Source organism: Lates calcarifer, linkage group LG7_1, assembly GCF_001640805.2.
Source record: "Lates calcarifer isolate ASB-BC8 linkage group LG7_1, TLL_Latcal_v3, whole genome shotgun sequence".
NCBI lineage: Eukaryota > Metazoa > Chordata > Actinopteri > Centropomidae > Lates > Lates calcarifer.
Genome location: NC_066839.1, coordinates 8,391,303 through 8,417,095, shown reverse-complemented (window position 1 = coordinate 8,417,095; position 25,793 = coordinate 8,391,303). Strand labels below are relative to the sequence as shown.

Here is a 25,793-nt window from a genome sequence, read left to right as displayed (position 1 = left end):
CACCTCCACCTCTACAGGAATCTTTCCAAGAAAACAATACCAAGTGTGAACTCTTAAAAATTGTTTATTAGGATTTCTTAACCTATAATTATGGGTCCTACAGACACATGTTCGAAGCTGTGTACATCTGCAACAGCACGTCTTTGACCTGTGGATAAAGAGAAACAAATTGGTGTTATCTGACTGGGGAAGTGAACTTCTTTGAAACTGGCTCATAGACTAAAGCCATGACCAGGGATAGGTGCTCTCATGTCATTACTCTAGCGACACGTCTTACCTTTCATCCCGTTTCCCTGGTTTGAACACTGGCCCACTACAAACTCCACCAAGTGGATTCCTGGCATCACAGATCACCACATCGCAGTGCACAAAGAGCTGCAAGGAATGAAGAGTTTTATGGCTACTGTGATTGATATTTACATCTTTATACACACTTTTCCCATCTGTGAAAAGTATTTGTATAGTTGAAATTACCTGGCGATTCAAGTTGTCTTGATCTTCAGCAAAGGCAAACATCTGGACCTCAAAGCGTTTGAAGTGAGAAGGATACTGAACTCTGGCATCGACCCAAACAGGATGGAAGAGCACCTGGTACGGGTCCACTGGGTTTGCACAGCTGGAACACACACAGTTGGGAGGAGAAAGTCTTTAAAAAGTAAATAATAAATACTGCTGTTGCTGAACTTAGACTCCTGTTTTCACTGAGCAATTGTTTCCTCAAACCACATTCATTATAAAAGGAGCAACAACTTGTCCCAGTTTCAGTACCCATCTATGATGAGGTTCCATCTGGGCTTGGACGTCCTGTTGGAATTCAGCGTCGCCCAGCAGTTCTCCAGCTCCAGTGATACTCTGGGATTTGTAGACCTCATCAGCTCCATCTCAAAATACAGCGGCTGTTGTAGATACTTTGCCAGAGGATAGTCCTCAGCTCTATGAAACACACTGTAGGAGTCGTCTGAGGAGAGACATGAGTACATGTTGACCTGAATTATTATTAGGGATTGAGATAGAGGCAACAGGAAAATTCTGTACAGACCATCCAGCTTTATAATACAAAAGAAAGTGAGTCAATTTAACTTTAAAGTATAGAGTCTTAATCGTCTCGCTCGCCAGCCTGGCCATAAGACGATTACGTTTCAGGATGCGTCAATGAACCTGAGAAATCCAATTACTTGACCAACACAATTAGCTCACGATCGATTTGTGAGATTGCCACTTGACTACGGAGGACACAGTTTGTTTACTAATTTGAAACGTTCAGTTGATTCTCTACAACTTATCAAGACAAAAGACTCCACTGTGCGGGTTAGCTAAAATTGGATCCATGTCTCTTTCCATTATCCACAGGAGACTTTCAAGGTTGTTACATACCAGTATTTACATGACAAATGAGTTATGGCTTCATTAAGTATTTTAAAAATTTAAGTGCGAGAATACAGTTCTATACTTTCCTTACCCACAGCCAGTCTCATCGCCACCTGCAGCTCGCCTTTTGCATTTTCAGCATACGGTTCACTCCTGCGAGGTCTGGTGTGGAAGGCTACAGCGTGGGTTGTGTTGATGTCGTAGTAACAAGCAATCTTTAACCTGAGGAAAGACATTATAGACTTTAGTAGTAGTAGCAAAACTGAAATAGAGTCTTGACACTCACTGGAAACAACTTATTGGTCTTGATTACCTCAAGATCGTACCACAGAATAATTCATGTACTGGTTTTAATTCTGTGTTGTGTGGTAACTGCAATTTATTTGAAACTTAGCACAAGTTCACATTAGTGGAACTGGTAGAAGGAAATGGGAGATTTTTTTTTTTTACTTGAAAAACAATCAAAACAACAGTAATTCTGGACGACTCACTGATCTGTGTGTGTACGGTTTAAAACACTCACTCATACTCGGGGTCTTCTGTATTTGATTCCCTTATCTTTTCAAGTTCATCTGGCAGGGAGATTTCATTTGCATACAGCATCATGTTTGGGAAAAACTAAGAAAAACAAAAGGGAAAAAAAACTTAACAGGTTAGTCTCATTAAAAGTCTGCAGAAGACAAATATTCAGCAGCGTACGACACCTTTCTGGTCGTGCCACAGGAGTTCCCAGTGAAGACAAAGTAAGCGTAGCGGTCGTCGCTGTAGGACGGACCACAGGTGGGGTCTCGGAGGGTCAGCTGACCAGGGTTCAGAGAGGGAACTGACTCCAGTTTCACAGCCAGAGCAGTCATGGTCCCATTGGGAAAACACTCTGAAAGGAGGAGGATCCCCGGTTAGTATGTGGTGTGTGTTTAGTAGGTAAAGAAAAGTTTTTTTTTCTCTACACAAACCAATCAGTGTTGAGGGGAAATTGCAAGCTAAAGAGAATTCTTTGATGTTCTTGTTGGTTTCAGGATTCAGCAGAGCCACGTCAAGTCTGGTCTTGACGGACGACGACTCAATAGCCTGAACAGTTAAAAACAGAAGTGAAAGATTTAAAAAAAAAAAAAAAAAAAAAAAAAAAAAAAACACATATGGGGTATGATAATCCTGATAAACTGATTCTGATCGTACCTCAAACACAACATCAGGGGATGAAAACGGCACTGCAAAACTCAAGTGTGTGCCGTTCTCCATGAAACTGTACTGCTCGGCCAGATCTGAGGTCAACAGTTGTTTTCCCACTATGGTCTGAAAGTTGGCACCCTGGGTCCCGTATTGCACAAGGACATAGAAGTTTTGATAATCACATCCACCAGAGACAGAGGGAGGAACTACAGAGAAAGGGAGAAGAAAAAAAAAAAGATTTTAAAAAGTAAATGCACAGAAACGTAGCTTCTATTCATTTAAGCTGCACTAAACTAATTCAGTTTTGGTCTATTGTGTGCAGATTGCATTGGCAAAAGTGACAGATCTGTTCATTTGTTTTGAATGCATTTATGATATCAGAGTACTGACCTATATCTACTAATTTAGCCTCCAGATAAACAGGGTGGGAAAATGGAGCAAACTCTGGCAGGACCAGTAGGCCAAAGGTCAGATGAAGAGAGTACACTGTATACCCCATGTCTCTCTGTTGGGAAAGAAGATAAGCTGCCAAAATTAACACACACATGCACACATACACACACTATATTTCCATTTCCCTAGCTAAACTTAAAGCTTACAGTTTGTGATACAACAGGGTCCGTGAAGGGCACTTCAAGCATGAAGACCTTTGAGCTGCTGTTGGGGGACATGTGCTCCAGGACTGTAAAGCCTCTGGCAATGCAGTCTGCCACGGACAAAACCTCATAGGGGAAGGAAATGTTCATCAGTGCAACATCGGAGCCAAAAGGCCCAAGCAGAACCTTAAACATCCGCTGCTCTGGAACAGTGTCTGAGGCAAAAAAGAAAAAGAAATGAAGGCAGCTTCCAGTATGTTTAACAATCACAAAGAGCCATGATTACAAGACTCACTGTCAATAACTTGCGGAGGTCGGGACAGTAACGGTGTGGTGATGGGAAAGAGGACTTTGTATCTGGTGTCCTCATGAATGCTGTCTTCAGTCCAAAGCAACTCGAGCATCGGCTCAATCGTGTAAGAGGTGTGGTAGTGATCATCCTGAACATGACTCTGCAAAAAGAAAAGGAAAATATAATTATACTGTCAAATAAATAAAAATTGTATGACATGTATATTGGGACAAAATTTTCAAATCTTGCTTAATAAAATTTTTGTAGGAGTTAAGCGTCAGTGTCACTGACCTTAAAGTAGCCACCAACAGCTCCAACAGGAATCTGGATGATGATGTGCACGTCATTGATGGATAAGGAGTACTGTCTGGCAGCCATCTCAGCAGGGTCCAGTCTCTGGCCATCTACACCTATGTGCACCTCCAACAGTTGTAACTGCCCAGAGGAGATCAGCGGGTCAATGTGCCGGGGCAGGTACCAGGTGATTGTGTTTGGAGTGAAGGAGACGCTGCCTATACACAAAGCATACACATCAAATAGGAAGGTCATGAGTTCAAGTCCCCTTCTCCTGAGAAAACTGACCACTCGCCAAAAGAGAACTTGATAAATGAAAGTTAACTTAATAAACATGATTCCAGAAATGTCAAACTACTAACTGCCAAGTCAAGAAACACTGGAATCAGCCATTAAAAAACACCCACGACCTCAGTATCTCTTTACCCTCTAGTATCGGACAGGCAGCTGCTGCATCGATCTGAGTCGCCAGCCACTTCTTCTCAAAGACTGTGGAGGTTTTCAGCACTGTCATATGCACCCCTGCTACCTGTGGGGTGAGGTTACAGAACATTAAGTGTAAATGCTTTGTTCTAGTCCATTTAAATGCTTTAATGGTAGAATATGCTTTCATAATGCTTAGACAAAGCAACATCTAATTCCTACAAGGATGCGGGTAATTCAACACAATGGGGGAACGTAAATAAAACAAAGCAGCCTACCAATTGGCTTTGCCAACTGGATTTGAGACAAAGTAATCCATTTAAAAGGCAGTTTGATCACATTATGTGATCTGAATGCAATAGGCTGCAAGTGTAAGCAAGTTATCTAATGGGCTGCAAGTAATTGAACCAGAACCTGCCTAAGGGGTGAGATGTAAAACTAGGCTTGTTTGAAATTTATTGAGCCACAGTCAACTCACATTCTGGGTGTACGTTTCAGGTGTGGTCTTTGGGCTTCGCAGGACCAGCCTTGAAGGAGTGTTTGCTATCCCATAACCACTCCTCTGGGCCTCAGTCACCCCCATAACCTTCTCCACAGGAATGTAGAACATGATTGTTGTGATTCTGAATCCGGCATCTATGGTCTGTTTCTGAGAGGCAAATGTGAAGAAATGCTATTAAATACAGAAAAAAAAAGATGCGTACCAGAATATTAAACAGGACAAAATTGAGCTCATCTAACCTCTGCAGCTCGTCGTGGATCACCAAACTTTGGATTAGTCCCTTGGACGGGATTTTCAGGCAGAGCATAATCATCTGGAGCTGCCCTTTTCACAGACACCTAGAAAAGAGGCCACTATGAGTGATAATCCATCTCTCCCTCTCCCCTATACCGTGACATCAAAATGTACCAGCCTTGATGCTTATATGGGACATAAAGCCACTTGTCATAGACTGGAACATGACCCCTGAGAGTCCTGCTGCATTCACTTGCCTCCATGTAGTTTCGGTCACAGACAATTTCCCTGGAGGCCCAGGCGGCGTATTGGCATGTCTCAGCCACCTGGTACAGCTCGTCCTCGGCCATCCGGTTCCCGTGCAGTCGAAGAGTTAATGTGGTTGTGAAGGCTTTATCTCCCTACAAAACACACAGAGAGGAAAACTCGAAAACCACATGAAGACACATACATTAGATGCTGGAAATAAATGTCCCTTTTAGTCTTGTTACCACATTTTGAGCAAAGCAGTTTTGAAGGGAAGCATAAATCATGGCATTCCCCATCTGGTTGATCTTTATGCTGAAGCCACACTGAGATGCTAAACTTGGGGTGAGAAGGATGGCAGAGTCATCTAAGGAGGAAAAAAAAGAGAGAGAAGGCAGTCAGAGAAACAAATGAGACAGTTAAAACAGTTTTTAATAAAAAAAATGAAGACTTCAGAAACTTCAACTTACTTACGACAACAGCAACTTCAAGAAAATTTCCTCCAAGCGGACCAACATCCACACGCATGACGTTCCCCAAACATTTTGAGCTGATATCTGGGAAGGTCATTTTGACAACAGCACACTCTTGTTACAAAACTGCACTGGAGCATTTGACTGTGTTTGGAAAAATTGACAAAAACATACTTATTGAAGGTTTCTTTTGAGCCTCTATGTACACAGCTGCTATCAGGAGAATAAACCACCTGAAAAAAGATTGAACCCTTTTCAATGAATTCAAACCTAAAACTGTGAACAAGGAGAAATGGATGAGAAAACAACTACAAACCCCAATCCAAATAAACGACCCATGGTGCAAGAGGTGGGAAACCGGTAACCTTAGAGCTCCTGTTTTTGCCGTTCTTAATGAAGTTTGTGGTGGGATTAAACTCCACAGGCCTTGAAGGAGGTTCCGGCTCAACAGCCACACACAGGTGGATCCTATTACTGCCTGATCGGGATAATTGTGTGGAGGAGTGTCATGTAGTCTGGCCTGAACCGAGTCTCATCATGCACTGCAGACATGCATTTGTCCATGTTAATTCCCGGAATTAAAAAATATATATTTCATTATAACTTTGTGTCCTTGATCATCCAAAGATCCTGCCTAATATAAATAAGTGCTAAGACACCCATACAAACAGAACTTTATGCAAATGTGTTTAGTGAATTATAAACTATGATATGAGGGATACAATAAGTTATAAATGCCCCAATCTTTTATGACATCAAAATCCACAGCTGTGCTCCAAAGGGCACAAAGGGCAAAAACTCACCAGATATTCAAGTTTTTGTGTCACACACCCTTTTAAATGTAAAAACCGTTAACTATATTGGAGCATTAATTAAGCAATGAGGTGGAAAATAAAATAAGAATGTACAAACAGACCACCACCTGCACCACACATAAAATGAAGCTCTGAAACTCGGCACATTTGTGCAAAATTTGTGCTGAAAAGAAAGTGTGTATTTCCCCCAATGAGACACAGAGATGTTTAACTGCCACATTAATTTTAGGAGTAGTGGTCCTCAACCCTGTGCAAGGGTTGGGTGCTTGGGGGGAATAAGAACTAGTTTAATGCTATGAGCAGCACATCTGGGAGATACTGAGGATGTCTTTATCGAGGTAATAAAAAGACGGGGGAGAGCTAGGACACAGAGACAAAATCTCTTATAGAAAACAAATTGCCAGCTAGTTTGCTGTAAAACATAGTGGTTATAGCTGCACTCACTACAGATCTTTCTTGTGCTGTTACAGTAAAGGTATACTGTATTTGGCTTTTGCTGCCAAATATAGTGTTACTGCCTGGTTTGGCAGTTAGCCTGCAAGCAGTGCTCTTTCACAGATGGACTGAAATGTCAGTGTGTGATTTTACTTACTTTACTCCCTCCAGCAAGCAAACAAGCTGTGGTCAGCTGCCTTTTAGTTGCAGTAGTTTCACTCAAATACAAGCCAAGTGCATCTTTTAAACATTAAATATTCATTTCAAGTGATTGTGCAGGTGCAACACTCCTAGGAGGAAAGTCTGTCTGTCTTCCAGAGGTTAAATGTCACAACTGATCCATAGTTTCCTTATGCAAATACCATAAACCGACTATGCAATATTACAGTAGGCTGTTCCTACATCTGTGTAGTCTCCCTCCCTCCCCTCTCTCCTTCTCCTTCTCCTCTCCTCCTCCTCTCGCCCCTCCCTGTTCCCTGTAAAAGGGAACAAAAACTGCCGCTATGCCGCTGTCTCGCCACTAGCTCCTCTTGTCCCGTCCGTGAAGCCCGCAGCAACACGCGACTCCCCCCACCGACCGACCTGCTGTGTGTTGCGGCATGAACGTGAAAACTGAAACACCCGGATAAAAGTTATTTTCATGGAAAGAAAGGTTCCACGTGCAGGTATGCCGTATCTTTTACATTTTACAATCAGCGTTAGTGATATTAAAAGTAACAGACTTATTGACAAATGGGGTTTGGTGGGGGGTGGGGGTATTTAAGATCTAGGATTTATGGAAAAATCTGTGTGCATGCAAACAAAGCAGTTGATCCATCTAGAAGAGATCATGACCCGCAGAACAAAATGGACATGCTGGGAAACAGTCTTTGGAATGATTTGTGGGTTCATTTTCAACTTGTTGCCTCTCATTTCCTCTGAGTTAGTCTAGTCCACTTTGTAATTTGATTCTTCTGGTGATAATCCTGTTCTTGAGTCCACCAAGAAGTGACAGTACCTCACGCCTCTCACTCACTCCAGCTCAAGCCATTTCCTGTGTCTGCTGTATTGATTTTTTTTCCCCTTCAGAGGACTAATGTGTTCTACAAACACAGTACCGTCAAATATGTCTTGATAGACATCCGTCCACATAAATGTAATGCTCACAATCCTGACTGTAGATGCTTCTGATGCACCTTCTTGTCATGAAGAAATCTATAAACTGACAGAGTAAAACTGACAGATTTCATTTTCTTGTTGTAATGTTTCTGACATCAGGACCATGGGATATGGGCAAATCCTCCACCAGTGTGGGAATGAGGAGGACCAGGTCCACCTTAACGTGGGAGGGGTACGACACAAAGTGGATCCAGACATGCTGCTCCGCTTCCCTCACACACGCCTGGCTCGTCTCCTTCGATGCCAAAGTGAGGCGGCGATCCTGGAGCTGTGCGATGACTACAGCCCGGCTGAGAAGGAGTACTACTTCGACAGGAATCCCCGGGTTTTCCTCTGCGTGCTCAACTTCTATCACACGGGACAGATCCATATGATGGAGGAGTTGTGCGTTTTCTCCTTCAGCCAGGAGATTGAGTACTGGGGCATCCAGGAGCTCCACCTGAGCCCCTGCTGTAGTAACTGGTACCACGAGAGGAAGGAGTACATTGAGGACAGAGACTGGGACGTCAGGAGTGACGACCAGCAGCAGCCGAGCTTGAATTCCTCCTTTGAGGAGCTCTCTGCTCTCGATAAAGACCTGGCCAAGTTCAAAGGTGCCTGGTGCGCGGAAGTGAGGAGCTATGTTTGGCTCAGGCTGGAGGATCCGGGTCACTCCACAGCCTCAAAAGTCATCGCAGTGGCCTCCCTCAGCGTGGTCTTGACCTCTATCATTGCCATGTGTGTCCACAGCATGCCCGAGTTCCAGCGTGTGGACGACAATGAGAGGCCCATCGAGGACCCTGTCCTCACCATCCTGGAGGAGATCTGCATCGCCTGCTTCTCTGCCGAGTTCATCATCAGGCTGATCGTCGCACCTTCCCGCAGGAAGTTCCTCGGAAACCCCTTAAACATCATCGACGTCGCTTCCATTTTGCCATTTTACGCCACTTTAGCTCTGGAGACGGCTGATGAGGAGGCTGCTGAGGAGAATGAGGACTTACAGAACGTGGGGAAAGTGGTGCAGGTTCTGCGTCTCATGAGGGTCCTCCGAATCCTCAAGCTTGCTCGTCACTCCATCGGGTTGCGAGCACTGGGCGCCACCGTCCGCCACAGCTACCATGAGGTAGGTCTTCTTCTCCTCTTCCTGTCAGTGGGAATCTCCATCTTTTCTGCCCTCATCTACTTTGCAGAGAAGGAGGAGGATGACACAGATTTGGGGACCATCCCTTCAGGCTGGTGGTGGGCGACGATCACCATGACCACAGTTGGTTATGGCGACACCTGTCCGGTGACATTTGCAGGGAAGATAGTGGCCACCTTGTGTATCATCTGTGGCCTGTTGGTGGTAGCACTGCCCATCACCATCATCTTTAATAAGTTTTCAAAGTACTATCAAAGAAACAAAGCCATGGAGGGAAAATGCATCACAAAGCCTGAAAGACAAGACCCAGAACTCCCTTATTATAACATCAGAGACCTGTTCACAGAGAGCATGTATCCCTTCATTGGAGGTATCACCTTCAGGAACAGTGCGAGCAGTGCAGGGGACGATACGGATGCCTCCAGTCTCCAGGACATAGAGGTGTATGATAATGACACTTGAAAATGGGGCAGCAAAATGAGATCCCCGCCATTTCACAGAGTTTCTCTCCCTTTACGACTTTCAAGTCAATGCGTGCCTCTCAGGGCAGAGCGCTCCATCACTGACCCTGCCTTCCTACATTGTCTTCCTCCAGCTATTTGACAAAGAAATATCATGGCCATGATCTCTTTTTTTTCTACAAGGGAATAGCTTGTGAAATATACAGCCTCGCTAAAACTGGGAAATCTTAAGGGAATTATCTGAACCTTGCTCAGAGGTTTGAAAGCCCATTTTCTGCTTGAGAAAACTGCAATGATGCATGTAGGAGGCCATAATGTTAATGTTTTTCAAAGTAATGTCCTGTATTGATTTGTCTGCTCGCTGAAAGTTCAGACTGAGAGTTCGGAAAATACAAAAGTCTAGAATGACAACATTGTTGGATGTTTAAAAATGGTATTATAGATCTCTACGTTGACTGATGTTACACAGTCTGCATGAACAAAAATAAAACGCATTTTGAAAGAGAGTATAATAGTCTAGTGTAGAATTATGCAACATTATCAATGCTGATGAAGAGGGGCCACTCATCTCTCGCAGAGCTCTATGGAAAGCACTGATATGTCAGGTTATTGTTATCAAATTTTTATTATGGACAGTTGTGTTGGCATGATGGGTTACTCCTGGGGGGTAACTCATCTGGACATGAAATAAAACTCAGTGAATCAGAAGAAATATGCCTCTCATTTGTGACAGGGCATACTGTAAGTTGTGTTACTCACTCATTCAGACACGGTTTTTGAATTCAGGTTTGTTGCATTTATTCATTGCCATGAGTCCAAAATTATCAGGTCCTTCCCCTGACTCTAAAATCTAAATGGAAATCATGATCAATGTCTCTTCTTTGGTGGTGAAATGCACTGAAAATGTAGAGGAAACTTTCTTTACTTATTCAGTCTTTTCCTTTCCTGAAAGCATTGATTTCCTGTCCCGTGTTATCATTTCCGGCTGGATGAGCAGTCGTCCTACAGGAGCTAGAGATGTTAGAAAAAGAAAAAAAAATCATTCCTCTGCAGGGGTCTCAAATGCAGTTGACCAGAAGCATCTTCTCTAAATGTTACATGTCCTTGTAACAAAAATGTGACTTGAACCATTTATTTTCTGATTGGATTTAAGGTTCAGATGGTTCCTTATCTACTGGCTGAATTTCGAGGCAGCTGAAGAAAAAGAAACCTGTTAAAAATGGTAGTAAACAGATGTCAGCAAGGACTCAAGGAGATTGGTTTCTGTACAAATACACAGTTCTTACTCTACAGCAGGTTGTGTAAAGGCTAACTGCAGTCTAACCTGAACAGATAAGCTTATTACTCTGTGATTATTTGTTAATAGTAGTAAATGAGTTTCGATCACATGGCTTCAGGTGTGAGATTAGCATATTGCTTTACCAACACTTTCTGTTTGTCAGCTGCCATTTATTGTAATTGCAAACCTGGAGAACTGGTACAGACAAGCAACTTGACCGTACATACAGATGCAAAACATAGCTGATACCAAACTCTACATCACAGTGGCATCATTGCATGGATTAAACAAGACAAATTCCATCCAGAGCAAAATCTGAGGGGTCACTAGATGAACAAAGGAGCAAGAAATCATGTCCTGGTTAGTCACAACTATATGTAGGCAAGAGGTCACTTGTAGACTTTGCTTACAAGCCCAAAAGGTTGTGCAACACTGCAACACTCAAAATAAGAGAAGGTAATGAGGGAAGAGTGCTTGAGGCATTGCTGGTTTATGGTCGTTAAAGTGTAAACAAAGGTGTAAAAATGAACTATGGGTGCCATGAAATGATAATGGATGCATATGATGATCATTACTGCTGCTATACTGACACCTTGACTAATGCCGTTACAATAAATATCCCTAAACACCCTTATTAGAATGAAAGACTACTTTACGTGTAGAAAGCTGTAATGTATGCACACACATGGGTACAGTATGTGAGGTAAAAACAAGAACAGCAGTTTTCGTGGAAAACAACATCTATTAACTTCTACTCAGATGTTATCGACTTTAAAGACTCCTGGGAAAAATCTGTAATCTTTACTCAATGTTTGTGTGAACAGTGAGATCAGTCTTTTTGCAGAAGAATCCACCGCAGGAGTCGATGATGACGATCCAGCACCACCAGCAACAGATAATGATATTTTTGCGTTCCTCATCGTTACTCTCAGCCTCATAACTTCAGGCATGGTTTCTGTTGAGGGAAGTGGATTTCAATATTCTGTTGCTCTCCTGTCAGCAAAAATGCATTCACTTATTGAACTTGTGTCAGGCTGTGTATCTTAAATTTCCCATAATTTTCTGAAGCAGCTGGTGTCTGTCATTTGAGTTCCAAAAACTTTATTATGAAGGTTGTTGTGGTTCTTACAGGTGGTAAGGTCTCCTTCATTTTCACCTAACTCTGAGTCTTAGAGAGGGGTCCTGTGTCAAAATATAGTTTAAAGGCCTTAAGTTGGTATTGCACGTACATATTCCTAAAATACATTTGTGTTTATATCAAACAATCACATATACCAAACCTCAGCAGGGTGGTATTTCAGTGCAAAGGCCAGATCATATGCTATGAAAGCATCCTCCATTTTGGACTCTGTCAAGTCAAACTTGAAGAAATCCATAGATTATGGCATTGAAATCAACAGATTTTGCTATGATATCTTACTATTTTTTGATCGAGTCTTGAGGATATTGTTTCCTTTGGCAACATATACTGTTATTCATAGTCTGCAGAATAGACCTGAACACTTAAAGGAAAAAATACTGTATTGACCTGAATATAGGATGATCTTTGAACCTTTTTCTCTTGCTTAAATCAAACATGAGATACAGTAATGTGGCAAACCCATATTTGTTTATCTCGTCTGTCACACTCAATGATTCAAAATCATTATGGAGATATTTCCTTTAATTTGCTCCCTGCGCTGTGTGCAGCGAACAAAAGACACGTTACTTCCTTTAAATTCCAGTATATACAGGATATGGAGGACATCGGTCATGTTGTTCCTAATGTAAGGAAAAAAAAAAAAAAGCCAATTACCTTTAAAGGTGAGAGTGACTGTATCAGCACAAATGCCACTGTCGGAGAAATGACAGGGAGAGTTGTGTTTCAAATTTCCCCTTAAGGCTTTTATTTTTCTTTAAATGAAACAACAATCTTCATTACAGTAAGGCTGAGGAGAAGTTACCGAGCACAACACTTCTGCTGGGTCAAATGAAGTCTTGATGCAAACTGATTGGATGTGGGAGCATTAAAGTACGAGGATAAAAGGTGTCACTGAACAATCGAATTCCTGTCAGAAACATTATGGTCAGTTTCATGAGTGGGCAGTAAAAACAAATCAATAAATTTTATCCGAGCTGTGTTTTGTTTGTTTTTTTCTATCTGAGATGTATATTTGTAATCGCTAGCCAGGAACTTTGATGCTGATTTGAACTGAGTTGTTTGTGTGCAGAACAGAGACAGTGATGTTTCTCAGCTTGCAGTGTTGTCAGGAGGGGATACTTCTGCAGAGTCTGCTGGACCTTGATGTTAAACAAAAGTCACTGCAGAGGGTGATGAAGAGAGCTGAAGCGTGGTAGGCTTTCACACTGTTCATATCAGTTTTCGTATACTTCAAGTTAATGAAGAGAAAAAAAAGATTTCCTTGAAAATGCTGACATTTGTTTTCAGGTAAGGGTATGACCTTGTACAGTGTATTACATAAAGCCTTAGGGTCTGTACGGGCATTTGTCCCTGAACCTCACACTGAAGGAAAAGGTCACTGCATACAGTGATGAATGTGCAAAAGGTAAATGAGACTTTTATACTGTGTGAAATTCTGCTATAGCTGGTTGCACCACATAAAAACTGCTAAGTGTAACTACGCTGCTAACGAACTAATATAATATTAAATATGGTCAATGTATCTGAACTGACACTTCATCAATAGTGTTTGATACTGAAGATTTGTAATGACAATTTCACAAAAACAACACAATTAGCATATTAAATTTAGCATAACCTGATGTTTCCCACTCATTCTACACTTGAGTTTTTTCTACTAGGGCTTGGACATCAAGGACCTGGCCCCAGACTAAAATACACTTGACCCCAAAGTCTAGTTTGTTTGATCAGTGTGAACACTGGGTCAACTGAAAAGGTGGTCAAGAGTCCAGTTCCTGAGTACTTGGGTATGGACCACATCGGCTGTGAAAACACTGTAGTGTACTCATCTTCTTCTTCTGTAGATATGCAAGTATACCACAGGACAAAAATACTAAAGTGAAAGCTGACCAGTGGGGTGGATTTTAATGGGGCAACCAGATTTAGGAAATTACTAATTTGAAACTAGATGGTCATTGCTAACTTTACACCCATACCCAGTAATGGGTTTACAAACAGATGGTGAAACACAATCAGCTTTAACTGACAGACTTCATCAGCCAGTGTTACGACCAACACTAAAAATGAGAGAAACTGAGAGAGAGAGAGAGACAAACATGGTGGTGGTATTGTGTGGTGAGCTTCAACATTTGGAAAGACAATGACCCAACTCTGAAAACACTTGTTTCTGTAAGGTGTAAATGAGCTGGAACGTGACTCTGTGACGCCTGTCTGGAAAACAAAAGACGTGTTTTTTGTTTTTCCTGAAGTGAATCAAAGACTGTACAGACCCCAGCTGGGAGAAACAGTTTTGATATCTCCATTAGCTTCAGTAGATAAGCTAATTTATAATATTTTGATCAGAGTCATTACATGGTACAGCTCACCACAGAGTACAGCCAGATCACTTTCACTCAGCCATTACCAGCAGCTGTGTGGTTTCAGCACAGGGTCAGATATAACAAAGAAACCACTTTGTTTATATTTGGATCCTGCTTTTTTCCCCTCATGCAGGTTTATTACACCAAGGCTGGATGGACATTGTTACTGTGCATGTCCATAATCATTTATTAAGTTTAATAAGTTCAGTTTTTGGCCGGGCAACACATAAATCTGCTGTAATTCAGTCAGGTATATAACCCGTTTACATTTATACATTGGGTAAAATTGTCCTTGAGTACACCTCTATATTCAAGATTTAGAAAAACTTAATTTCCATCACAAGCCAACAGAAATTTCTCTCTTTCTCTAATAGGTAAAAAACATACAATACTTTATTTATTTAATGTTTATTTTTGTAGCAACAAGAACATGGACGGATGCCACATACCACAGCATTTATAGCCTTAGACAGTCTGCAACGCCAGTCCCTAGATGGGTCTTTAACAGGAAAACCCCTGGCACAAATATCAGTATGATAAAAACTCCATAACAACTTAATGAAAATCACTTGATTATTCATGACTACATGGCCAATCTGTTTCAGCTTAAATAAAATAAAAAACTAGTCATAAAGCAGGTTGTGTTCTGGATTAGAAATTCCAGGGGCCTGGTTATTTAGGTATTTATGGGTAAGCTTAGGCAAATTTCATGAAATAATCAAATGAGTCAAATGATCAGAATTAATGAAATGATCAAAACTATATGACATATTTAGTTTGACAAAAACAATCCCACTGCAGGATCCACTCAGCTTTACCCAAAGACTTCAAACATGGTGCTGATCCGCAGATGCTCAGTTGTCAGGGAGATTAATGTGTTGACTGAGATCTTTATGGCTGTTATAATTTCATCAAAGTACTTTCAGGGCTTTGTGTTTGCGTTGGCTCAAAAAAAATTAAGCAGCATGGAAGTTCATTCTAGACCTTGGAAACTGGCACACCCATTTCCAGCCAACTCCTTCTGTTAATGAAGACCAATGGTTGAACTGAAAGAACCAGAAACAGCTAACAGGAAGTGAGTAGTAAGGGGATCTTGAGTTGGAAGAATGAGGGTTTCCTAGTGAATTTTAATGTGATTCACATGCAAAATCAAATCTTAAGAGCATTTTGTGATCAAGAAGTTGCACAACAATTTAACTGTGACAAGATTATTGGTGCATAAGACTGGCAAATTATACATCTGAAACTGCTGATGATTTTTGTGGGGGCTTTTTACCTTCACCATATAGTCTCAATCCACTCCTGATATCAGTTTAAATCATTCAAACTTTATACTTATTATTAGCCTTTGATGTGGGCTGACCCCTAGATGAAAAACATATTGACCCTGATTTATTTAATGTAAAGTGTGACAAACAGGAAAAGATAAAGGGAAACCATAATGGATTTAAAAATAGAGTAAATTCACATATGGAGTATTACCAGCTGGAGGCCAAACTCACCTTCACGTCACCTTGGATGCTGCAGTGTGGCTTATCCCATTAAGAGCAAGGGAAGACTGGAGCATTGCAATTAGCCTCTTTGGCCATGCCTGTTGTCCACCATTACAGTCACACTCCGGGAAACCCTCAGCAATTATGAAGGCAGAGATAAGCAGATAATCCAGGGTCCTACGTGTAGCCTGGTATCACCCCTGATAGGAGGGTGGCTTCGGGCTTATACACAGCCTGACCTCGGTGCTCTCACACAACTCCAGTTCACCACTCACAGCAGCAGAATCAGCTCCACTGGGACCTGTGATGTTTGCCATCGCAGACAGATTCAGTTCCTGGTTGTTTGGACAGTTTACATGAGGTTACAATCTAAACAGTGCGAGGCTGATGTAGAGGTTAAAACATCTAAGTATAAAAGCAGCAAGGAAACACTGTAATCTTCAAATTTACAAAAAAGAAAACTTGTCATTTAAAACGTGGTGGAAAGGGGGAGTTCAGAATCAGACAATAAACACAAAAAGGTGAGACAATAACGCAAAGGGCTGGTGGATGCTGTAAATAAAATAAATAAATATAACCAAAACAGGGCTCGCAAAATTTTGAGTCGGCGCTACTTTCTATGCTAGCTATAGAATTAAACCGGAAGCGGAAATTGAAAAAACACTTGCTACCTGAATTCATGTTTGAAAACAAGTTTTTTTTTTTTTTTTTTAAATCTATTGCCTCACCCAGTCCCGAGTTGGATTTAATAATATTTGTCTTTACGAGTTAATACAATAATTAATATTCATCAAGCAGGAAAGAAAGCCGCGTCTAGCTAGCTAGCTAAACTGAGACCGCCGGTGTGGAAGGTCGGCAGAGCGTATGCAGATTTCAGTCCACAATTTGCGTGCGAGGGATTGGTGGAGCTGAATTCGGAGCCACCAATCAGGAAGCAGACCACACGGGAGGATGTGAAATGAGCAGAAAGCCACGCCCCCCTCAGCTTGGAGCCAATCGCGCACCGGGGACTGCACATCCCAATTAGCATACAGAAAACAACAAGAAATTATGATAGAAACATGAAAATAATTTATGTTTTTTTTTCAAGAGGTCAGTCATATATTCAGAATTGGCCAGTTCCAACTTTTCATTGAGGTTATTTATTATTAATATTGAAGCCCAAGACATAGTTTTATGGAAGCATTAACACATCAACATGTTTTGCATAGGGATTTCCCATCACTAGTCTCTCTCAGCAGTTGAAATTAACTGGGCAATATTGAACATTTACTCCTTCTCAGTTAATGTTTATGGCGTATTTTATTAAGTGTTGCCCTTCATCATTATTCACTCTGATAAGAAGAGTGTATTTATAAACAAATGTATTTTACTTAAGTGTTATTTATCTCTGTTTTCCTCCTCAGGTACAACGAAAGCAGGTGTGATATACTTGTTGAAAGAGTTTCAGACATACTGCATCTTTCCCACTGTTAATCACAAGCTCACAAGCATTATATGAATTGAATTTACATTTCATTATGTTTGGAGCGTCAGAGAGCTGAGCTGAGCCAGGCAGGGCCCCGGTAAGGATAAAGTGGGTAGGATGAAAAATGTTGAGTGCATCGCTGCAGCTCTTAGCTCGGATGATGAACTGACGCACTCGCTATCCATGGAGAGTTGCAATGGAGAGAGCAAGGATTTAATGAAGGCAGTAAAAAAGGGCAGGAGGGCTCCAAGTCCTGCTAATGAATCACAGGAAGGGTGGAGGAGGAGGAGGAGGAGGAGAGAGAGAGAGAGAGAGAGAGAGAGAGGGACTGAACAGAAGAGGAATGGGCCAGTGAAAGACAAGAGGGCGAAAACACCACATGTTCTGCAGAGTACCACTCTGACAGAGATGCATGTGGATCCTGGAAGTCTTCTGCCTTCAGTATGCACGTAGGTAAACACACTTATAATAGAGGCTGAGGACAGAGGTTAAAGTCTTTAGTGATTGTAAATTAGACAAAGATAAGATGCTATTACCAAGAATTAAACCAAAGGTATTGCAAAATGATCAGTGCTAGTGCTGCAGCTTATGATTACCCTCATTATTGATCATGACTGATTAATCAGATAACAGATAACAGTGAAAAGTTAATGTCTCAGTTCCCAGATCCCAGGATGACTTCTCAGATGTCTTGTTGTGTTAAAACAATGGTTCAAAACCCAAAGATATTCAATTTACTGTTGTGTGAGACCACAAAAGCAGCAAATTGTCACTTTTGAGAACCTGTAACTGTCATTTTTACTTGAAAAATTATTTCACAATTTATCACTTAATCAGTTCTCAATCTTAATCAGTAGTTGCTGTACAGTAACAAGGAAACTGGGTTCACAAAGGTGCAAACAGATATTTAACTGTCAAATAGTTATAATATCTCTCAGGAAGAAACAAAGTAGGCTATCACCAATGAAAGAACAACATAAATTCCCCACAAGAGGTAAAACACATTGATTATACCAGCAGACATGCAGAGTCACCAACAGTAAAAATAAGAAGTGTAAAATACAGTTAGCCCAAAAAAGGCCAAATAAATAGTCACCTAGATTGCTGCAGATTAGCAGCAGACAGCTAACTTAATGGCTAGTTTTGTCAGCACCAAACTGATGGCACAAAAACCAAATTAACAATTTACAAATCAGCAATCACAGAATAGCCATAATAAAACAAGTACCTACTGATGATGCTCCAACAAAATTCACACTTTAGCCATACATAAGATGTATGAATCATTACTTTTAGTCCATAATGATAAAATTCAATTCATACATCCATAAAATCCACCAGGGCTAAGCCTGAAGTTACTGCAGCATGCTTTCTCCCCCTCAGCTGCAGGTTTTTACAGTCATCAGATGTTACTGCCTTCGCTATGTGATGCATGTGCTCTGTGATTGTGTCCACTCAGCCTTTCAGAGCATCAATAAATGCCTGTAATTAAAAATCAATGAGAATCTACAGCTTTATTGAATTCTGTTTTAGCTGTAGTTAAGTTAGTTTTATGCAACATGGTTTAATCTACCTCTCTTCTAAAAGCTATTTGATTTGTCTTCGCTGCAGAGGATCTCAAATGAATGACAGTGGAGAGTGTTTGGCAGCCGTAACAGGGAAGTGTATGTAATTAAACAAATTGATAGCAACATCCATCTAATAAATTTAATATAGATGATGATGCTATTATGATCACTGCCCTTGATCTTTGCAGAAGTGCTTTAAAAATAAAAAACGAGACACATTAAAGGTCATTTTGAATGAGGGCAGTCTCAGTATCTATCTATGAAAAAGGGATGAAAATAGAAAACCATCTGAATTCTGTGGAAAAAGTCAGTGCCTCTGTCACTGAGTGATAAATGTGGCTCCATAAAGACAATCTGCAAATCACACAGTAACACAAAGTAGGAATGAATGAACTTGACAACTTTAATGGTGACAAACTATCAGGTACATCTGTTGCACCTGCTGAATAACCACAGTAACGATGGTGAATGAGCGAAATGTCGTCTCCATTACCTGCAAAGCCTCCAGAAAAGTTTCTTTAGTGTTAAAGTTTGGGGGCAGGTTGACCTCTGCCTCACGGGGGTCATCTCTATCCCTCTCCCTCTCAGGCAAATTTGCTCTTGCCTACTTTTTACATTGACTGTTATTACACGGCAAAGCTCTCAAGGTCGCTTTGACCATATCAGGTTTCAGATTGTCAGTATCAGTTACAAGCAGCGTTGCTTAGCGTCGTCGATTTGACATTAAAATGGAAATCGACTTTGGTGTGCTGTGAGACCAAAAGCACTTAACACAGCTCCAAAGACATTATTTAGTGAGTAATCGGCCACAGCATTGCTAAGCATTATTGTGCCCCAGCGACTGCTTTGATTAGCCCAAGATGACCTTGTGGATAATTGATCTGTGAATTTTATTTCTTGCAAGGTGATTAATGCCACTACAAATCTTATTTGTAGAGGTGACATTTAGCCACTGTGTGCAATTTCAGTTTGTTACTTTCTGATTATGCACATTTTTTGTGCACTTGTTTCTACATTCATGTGAATAGGTTTTATCCTTTACGACAGGATAGTGCAGGTAAATAGACTTTTTTCATGCATTTTTGAGATTATTTTGCTTCCATTTCATGTGCTATTTAAGATTTGTGGAAAGAAAGCACCCAAAATGTACATTTAGGTGTTTTATTTATTTATTTATTTAAAAACATTAATAATGCTAAAAACATTGATCTGATTTAGATAGATGCCTAAAAACATTCAACAAATGATACAAGACTTTGAACCTGGCTTTATACAGAGTACAATGCCTCTGTTGCATATTTCTGAACACTGGTAATACAAAAAATAAAAAAATGTCTTAAGTAATCAACCTGGTGAAGTTTCATGGTGATACCTCTTAGTTACAATGTTTACCCTTCTTCACCTGTAGTGCCTTGATGACTGAAAACAGCGGTGTCATTTACAATAAAGCACAGCTACCCCGAACTGCTGTTCTGGTCTGATGATCCATAAAATTATTTTTGGGGATCTTGCCAAAGTGATTAATCAGTTCATTTTAGGGCATCATGCATTTTCTTAAGATATAGTCTGGATCTAACTTCTCTGCTGTCGTCCGCAGACTATTGATTTTTTTTTTTTTTTTTTTAAATTAATTTAATCAATTATCTTAGTTTCTGATGTAAGTTTGTACTCTGACTCCGGCAAAGTCTGACTGAAAACACAAACAGAGATGACCCTGTTTCTTCCATAATCTCATATTAACTGGAGGAATCTTAAACATTCATTGCAATGAAGAATTTTAATATTCTTTGCTTGTACCAACCAACCTACTGCTGCTTATTTCTCATTTAACAGTATCATGGATTTAACCAGTAGAGAACACAGCAGAAGATGGCGCTGGGATTGTGCAGACCAGTCACCACTTCATCTTCATGACATGAAATAGTGCATTACATAACATGTTTCCAAAATCCATACGCCGTTACAAACACAAAATCTTGGTAGCTTGCAGAGAATGAGCATGATTGTTTATGTTGGAGTCCAGATATGGACGTTATTGGAGTTGTCAGTTCAATTTAAATAAGAGCTGAACAAGAGTGTCTCTGTGTAATGGACAGCGACAGTGTATTTACCTGAATATGTAAACAGAGAAAGCACTCTTGGACAGAGCAATTGTCTCGTCTAATAACACACAGGGTGCAAAATGTGGCCACCGAGCTCAGGCTGAAATAACAGCTTTCTGTGCAGTCATTAGGAGACAATAAGTCTGATTTAGATTGTTCCCAGGCACCAGGGAAACTGCTGCTATTGATTGGATGTACAATAAAGTGTAACTAAAAGAAGATTTATGCCGTGTCGTTTTCATTTCTGCATACAAACACATCAAAACAACAAAATGAACACTGTTTATGAGCAGGATGTTGGTCTAACAGTAAATCGCTGCTGCAGCTACTGCAAATGTTGTCAGAGCGAGCTGAGAAAACTCCAGTCTGCAGGTCAGGATCATGTTGTTCAGCGGAAGAAGAGTATCATGTTTTATGTACTGAGTCACCTTCAGTCACAACAAACATAGTCTGAAACATGAAACCTCCCCAGAAACAGAAACAGAAGCGTGTCTTAGTGTAAGAAAATCAAAAGTCTGTTGTCTGATTGGACTTTAAACTGTAGAGATACAACAAATGGCAAACAGCCAGTCTCATATTGTTTTAGAAGAAGAAATAGACTGCTCATTGATTCATGGACTAGACCGGTGAATTAGCATGTTTTAGCCCATTAACTTTAAATTGGTATGCCAGAGATTATAAAAGCAGACTTTACTTGTATAATGTGGGCCAACAATGTGTGAAAATCACCTCCCTGTAGAGATTATTTTTTACAGAGTTACATTATTGTTACTTTGTAAAGCTGAGGTAAGCTGGAACTGTCATAAAAAACATGTTTAGTGTTGTTTAAGGACACTCCTTTAGGGAATATTGGACAGGGAGATAGAGGAATAGATTAATCAATACAGAGAGTATCCAATATTTGCCTCATACTAAACCAAGGTGATGTCAGTAAAGAAAATAAATAAATAAATAAATAAGGCAGTTAGGCTGTTAATGTCCTCATATCCATTTGTTGTAGAAAATATACACTATGCATGTATGGAACATGAAATGTACTGTATCTCTGCAAGGAGAGTTACAACTGTGTCTAAGGGGAAGAGTCCACAGCAAACTACAGTGAACAGGTTAAAACAACCATGTGTAAACACTTAAGTGAAAAGTTGTAAGGAAAAAAAAAAAAGCCCAAATCCTCAACATCCAGACAGGTCTTTTCCCATATAAAAAACTTAAAATCCACAATATTCCAATTTGCCTGTCCTGACAACATAACAGTATAGATGATTTTGTTGTAGATTAAGGCATTAAACTTTACTGTCAACTGTTATTCTGTATTTTTTTTTTTTTTTCATTACAACCACCTCAGTAATATAAAATTGCAGGGACTATCCCATATGACAGAGGTAACATACAGTATAAGCTCCTAATCGAGTGATGGTCCTCTTAAATAAGACAGGTAAAAACCCTGTACATGATTTCAATAATTTATGACATAATGCTAAAAACTTTGCATATATTTTAATGAATAGTGATGAACATGTCAGAGGCAAATTGAGGAAAGCCCTCCTGAGAAGCAGCAGTGGTCCCTCCATGCTCCATCATGCAGCTCTCAGCACAGCTTGTTCACTAATGGAGCTCTGGCTGCATGCCCAGATTGATCACAAGGCCGTAATGCTGAAGAATTCCCAATTTCAACAAATCAGGACCCAAACTCCAGTTTATGTCCCGGGCTGATGTAGGCCGACACTCCATCACTGCATATCCTTGACGTGGAATGCCTGCTTAAGCATAGCAGTGGTGGTGGTGGGAGGAGAAGAAGGAGGGGGCAGGCACGAGGAGAGATGGACGGGGGCAGGCCAACGCAGGGCGAACAGAGAACACAGTGAATCACACAGATAAATCAGAGCATCCCAGCCACTGCATCACCTCCCCTCTGAGAGGAGAAGGCTGCATGTTGATGACTTTATGATGGATGACTGATTCAGTATCCATCAGACCTGGTGATGGATCACAGCAAGATTGAACAGGACATTTGCCAAGCTGAACTGTCAGCTCAGGGGTTTGAGGGAAACATCCTCATGCGGAAAGAAAACATGCTGATGTGGTTTATGTATATCAACTGTGAGTTACGTGGGCTGGCAGTCTGTTTTGGAGTTTTTATCATATTTCTATTCAACAAACATCTTTAAAATGAGCTAAGACAGATGTAACTGTATAGTTTAACTGAAGTTTAATCTCAGAATACATTACAACCTGACAGAGCCAGCAGAAGACAGAAATATAGTGGAAGATAAACCCACCTAAACTCTGCTAAACCAACACTTTCATGTGTAGACTGTTTCATTTTCCTGAATTAATGATCTTTTAAGTCCAAACGAAATCTTAGCAATGTGAAATTAATATCATTGCTAGTTATATGAGGCCAAAGCCTGTTGAACAAGATAAATAAAAGCATTAATTCTGATAGTGTGGTGGGTGATATATCTATGGTAATCAGTTGGAGGAAGACTGCCTGGCAAGACTGGCATATTTCATACACAAATTTAAAGTACTTCACATAATGCATTAAGGACATTAAATAACAAGACTAAAGGTGCCAGTGTACTCTATCAGAACTGTTTGTCAGGTGGTTGAATACCTTCAGAAACCCTCCTCTCCCAAACATTTCAGACAAAGTACAGCTGAGGGTGATGGGAATTTTAAGCTGATGGTGGTGTTAAACGAGGGGGACGTGACTGGTGGTGCCAAAGTCCAGGGCAATCCATCCAAACACAGTTGAGACATTTCACTAAAAACCCAAATGTGAATTTTACAGTGGTGCAAGAGGAAAAGTCGGGGGATTTCTGAAGTCAGGATACAGCCTCTGGTGATCACGAATGTCTGTACAAATATTTGTGCCAAATAAATCCAACAGTTTTTGAAATATTTAGGTTTGGACCAAAGCATTGGACCAACTTAGTGATGGTTATGTTATCCATAGATCCACATGGATTGTGTGGATAATAAAAAATCATTGAGGGTCACTACATGATGCATAAGAGGACATTTATAAAGTTTAAAAGACAACAGACTTTATGTTTCTGTGATCGTCTGACACTTTTATGAGCCATCCTGATTTACCACCTTAAATTACCTTAAAAAAGATTATCACAAGGTCACCACTCAATGCAAATGTGTTTTTATTGTATTCTTTTCCCCATTTCTAGCAAAGCAAGGTTGTTTTATCGCAGCGTAAGCAATAAATAATGCCCTTGTATAGAGTCTGTCTTTGTTAAAGTGGTGACTCTGTGAGGATGGGCCAAAAGCTCTTGTTCTCTCACGGGAAGACTGGCATGAGTCAGGAAATGAGGACTGAACTGAGAGCACTTACAGTGAAGGAGTGCATTTGGCAGGGCTACAGCCACCACCTCTTTCACTCATGGATAATTTCAAATTTCAGCAAGGTGGCCTCCCATGCTGCTTATTTTTGCAGACTCATAACAAAGAGAGAGTCCCGTAATAAACAATGAGTGACTTTATTGGGCAGGAGGAGGGGAGGGTGGTGAAGATGGGTCCAGCTTCCCTGATATGGTGGTGGCAGTGATTTAAATCCCTCTGTTTAAATGTGCCTCAGTACTCAAGCTAGATTAAATTCTCATTCCCTCATCCTCCACACCTGGTGGCTGCATCACGTGACTGAAATGCCTAGTAGCCCTCTCTTCACTGCACAGGACTTCTACAATGTCACAATTAAAGGAAATACAAAGAGAAGAATATAGTCAAAAACAGTGGAGAAATACTGGAGATAACTCGAGAGAGAGAGAGAGAGCGCCCGGGTTCTTATACTGCAGGTGATGACTAATGGAAAGCAGGTGAGCAGGTGAACAGGAGCTGTGCCACACCTCCACACACACACATACACACACACACACACACTGACAAACATATGGGAGGAGAAACAAGGGAAGATAGGCAGGAGAAAACACACGAAACACTGGGGAGACGAGGTCACGAGGGAGCCGTGACAAATAGTGTGATGTTTTGGGAATAAACTTAATCTCTTTCTAGCCAAGAGTTAGATGAGAGACACCACTGTAATACTGATGAACTTAGCTTAGCTTAGTTTAGTTTAGCTTAGCTTAGCATGAAAACAATGAACAGGGCGGAAAAGTTAGCCAGGCTTTGTCCAAAGGTTAAAAAAAGTTCACAATCTACCACCTCTAAAGCTCACTGATGAACACTAATTCCCACAAAACCACAAACTTTCTTTTCCACTTAATTTTTTTTCTTTGCACAAATCCAACAAACCTGTAATGTAATGTAACCTGTTAATCAGTGAAGTTTAGAGGTGGTGGTAGGTGGATATTTACCTTTGGACAGCAGCTACGCTAGCCGTTTCCCCCTGTTTCCAGTCTTTATGCTAAGCTAAGCTAACCTGCTGGTATTAGCACAGACATGAGAGCAGTATCCATGTCAGCAATACAGTGAATAAGCATATTGCATAAAATATTGATCTATTCCTTTCAGCTGCTGGGAGTCAACATCGTCCTCTCGGGAAGGACTTGATGGACTTGGTACCCTGGACGAGGCAAAATTTCCTCTTGTTGTAGCTGACAGCAGGGAAATAGCCTCTTCACTCAAAGGCAGAGGCAACACTTTACAATGTAGATTGAGGGCTGAGGTCTGTATGTTCCATTAAAAAGAGGAACAGAAGCAGATCTCACAAAACATGCCAGTGTCAATCACAAGCGCCTCGAGATTGTGAAGCATCACAGCCTCACTGCACTGGAGATGAATGGACCGTAGTGGAGGGCTATTTGCATAACCGTGCTGCTGA

The 25,793-nt window shown here is 40.8% G+C and overlaps 2 protein-coding genes across 2 annotated transcripts; one reads left to right on the top strand and one right to left on the bottom strand.

Moving 5' to 3' along the window:
- Positions 1-46: 46 nt before the first annotated feature.
- On the bottom strand, positions 47-6,021 carry LOC108895975 (uncharacterized). Its single transcript, XM_018694994.2, is given in 22 exon segments — positions 47-148; positions 278-329; positions 331-375; positions 475-616; positions 769-958; positions 1,460-1,590; positions 1,892-1,986; positions 2,073-2,242; positions 2,322-2,436; positions 2,545-2,744; positions 2,929-3,043; positions 3,138-3,349; positions 3,430-3,586; positions 3,718-3,938; positions 4,147-4,249; positions 4,622-4,792; positions 4,885-4,983; positions 5,137-5,280; positions 5,371-5,492; positions 5,596-5,682; positions 5,773-5,831; positions 5,915-6,021. Coding segments are annotated over 22 exon segments (2,724 nt in total). The 5' UTR covers positions 5,938-6,021; the 3' UTR covers positions 47-77.
- Positions 6,022-7,341: 1,320 nt separating this feature from the next.
- LOC108895944 (potassium voltage-gated channel subfamily S member 3) lies at positions 7,342-10,299 on the top strand. Its single transcript, XM_018694960.2, has 2 exons — positions 7,342-7,513; positions 8,106-10,299. The coding sequence occupies exon 2, from the start codon at positions 8,110-8,112 to the stop codon at positions 9,586-9,588; it is 1,479 nt and encodes a 492-aa protein (XP_018550476.1). The 5' UTR covers positions 7,342-7,513; positions 8,106-8,109; the 3' UTR covers positions 9,589-10,299.
- Positions 10,300-25,793: the final 15,494 nt, after the last annotated feature.

Coding starts and splice junctions, on each gene's coding strand:
- LOC108895944 (XM_018694960.2), top strand. CDS start 8,110: ATGGGATATGGGCAAATCCTCCACCAGTGTGGGAATGAGGAGGACCAG.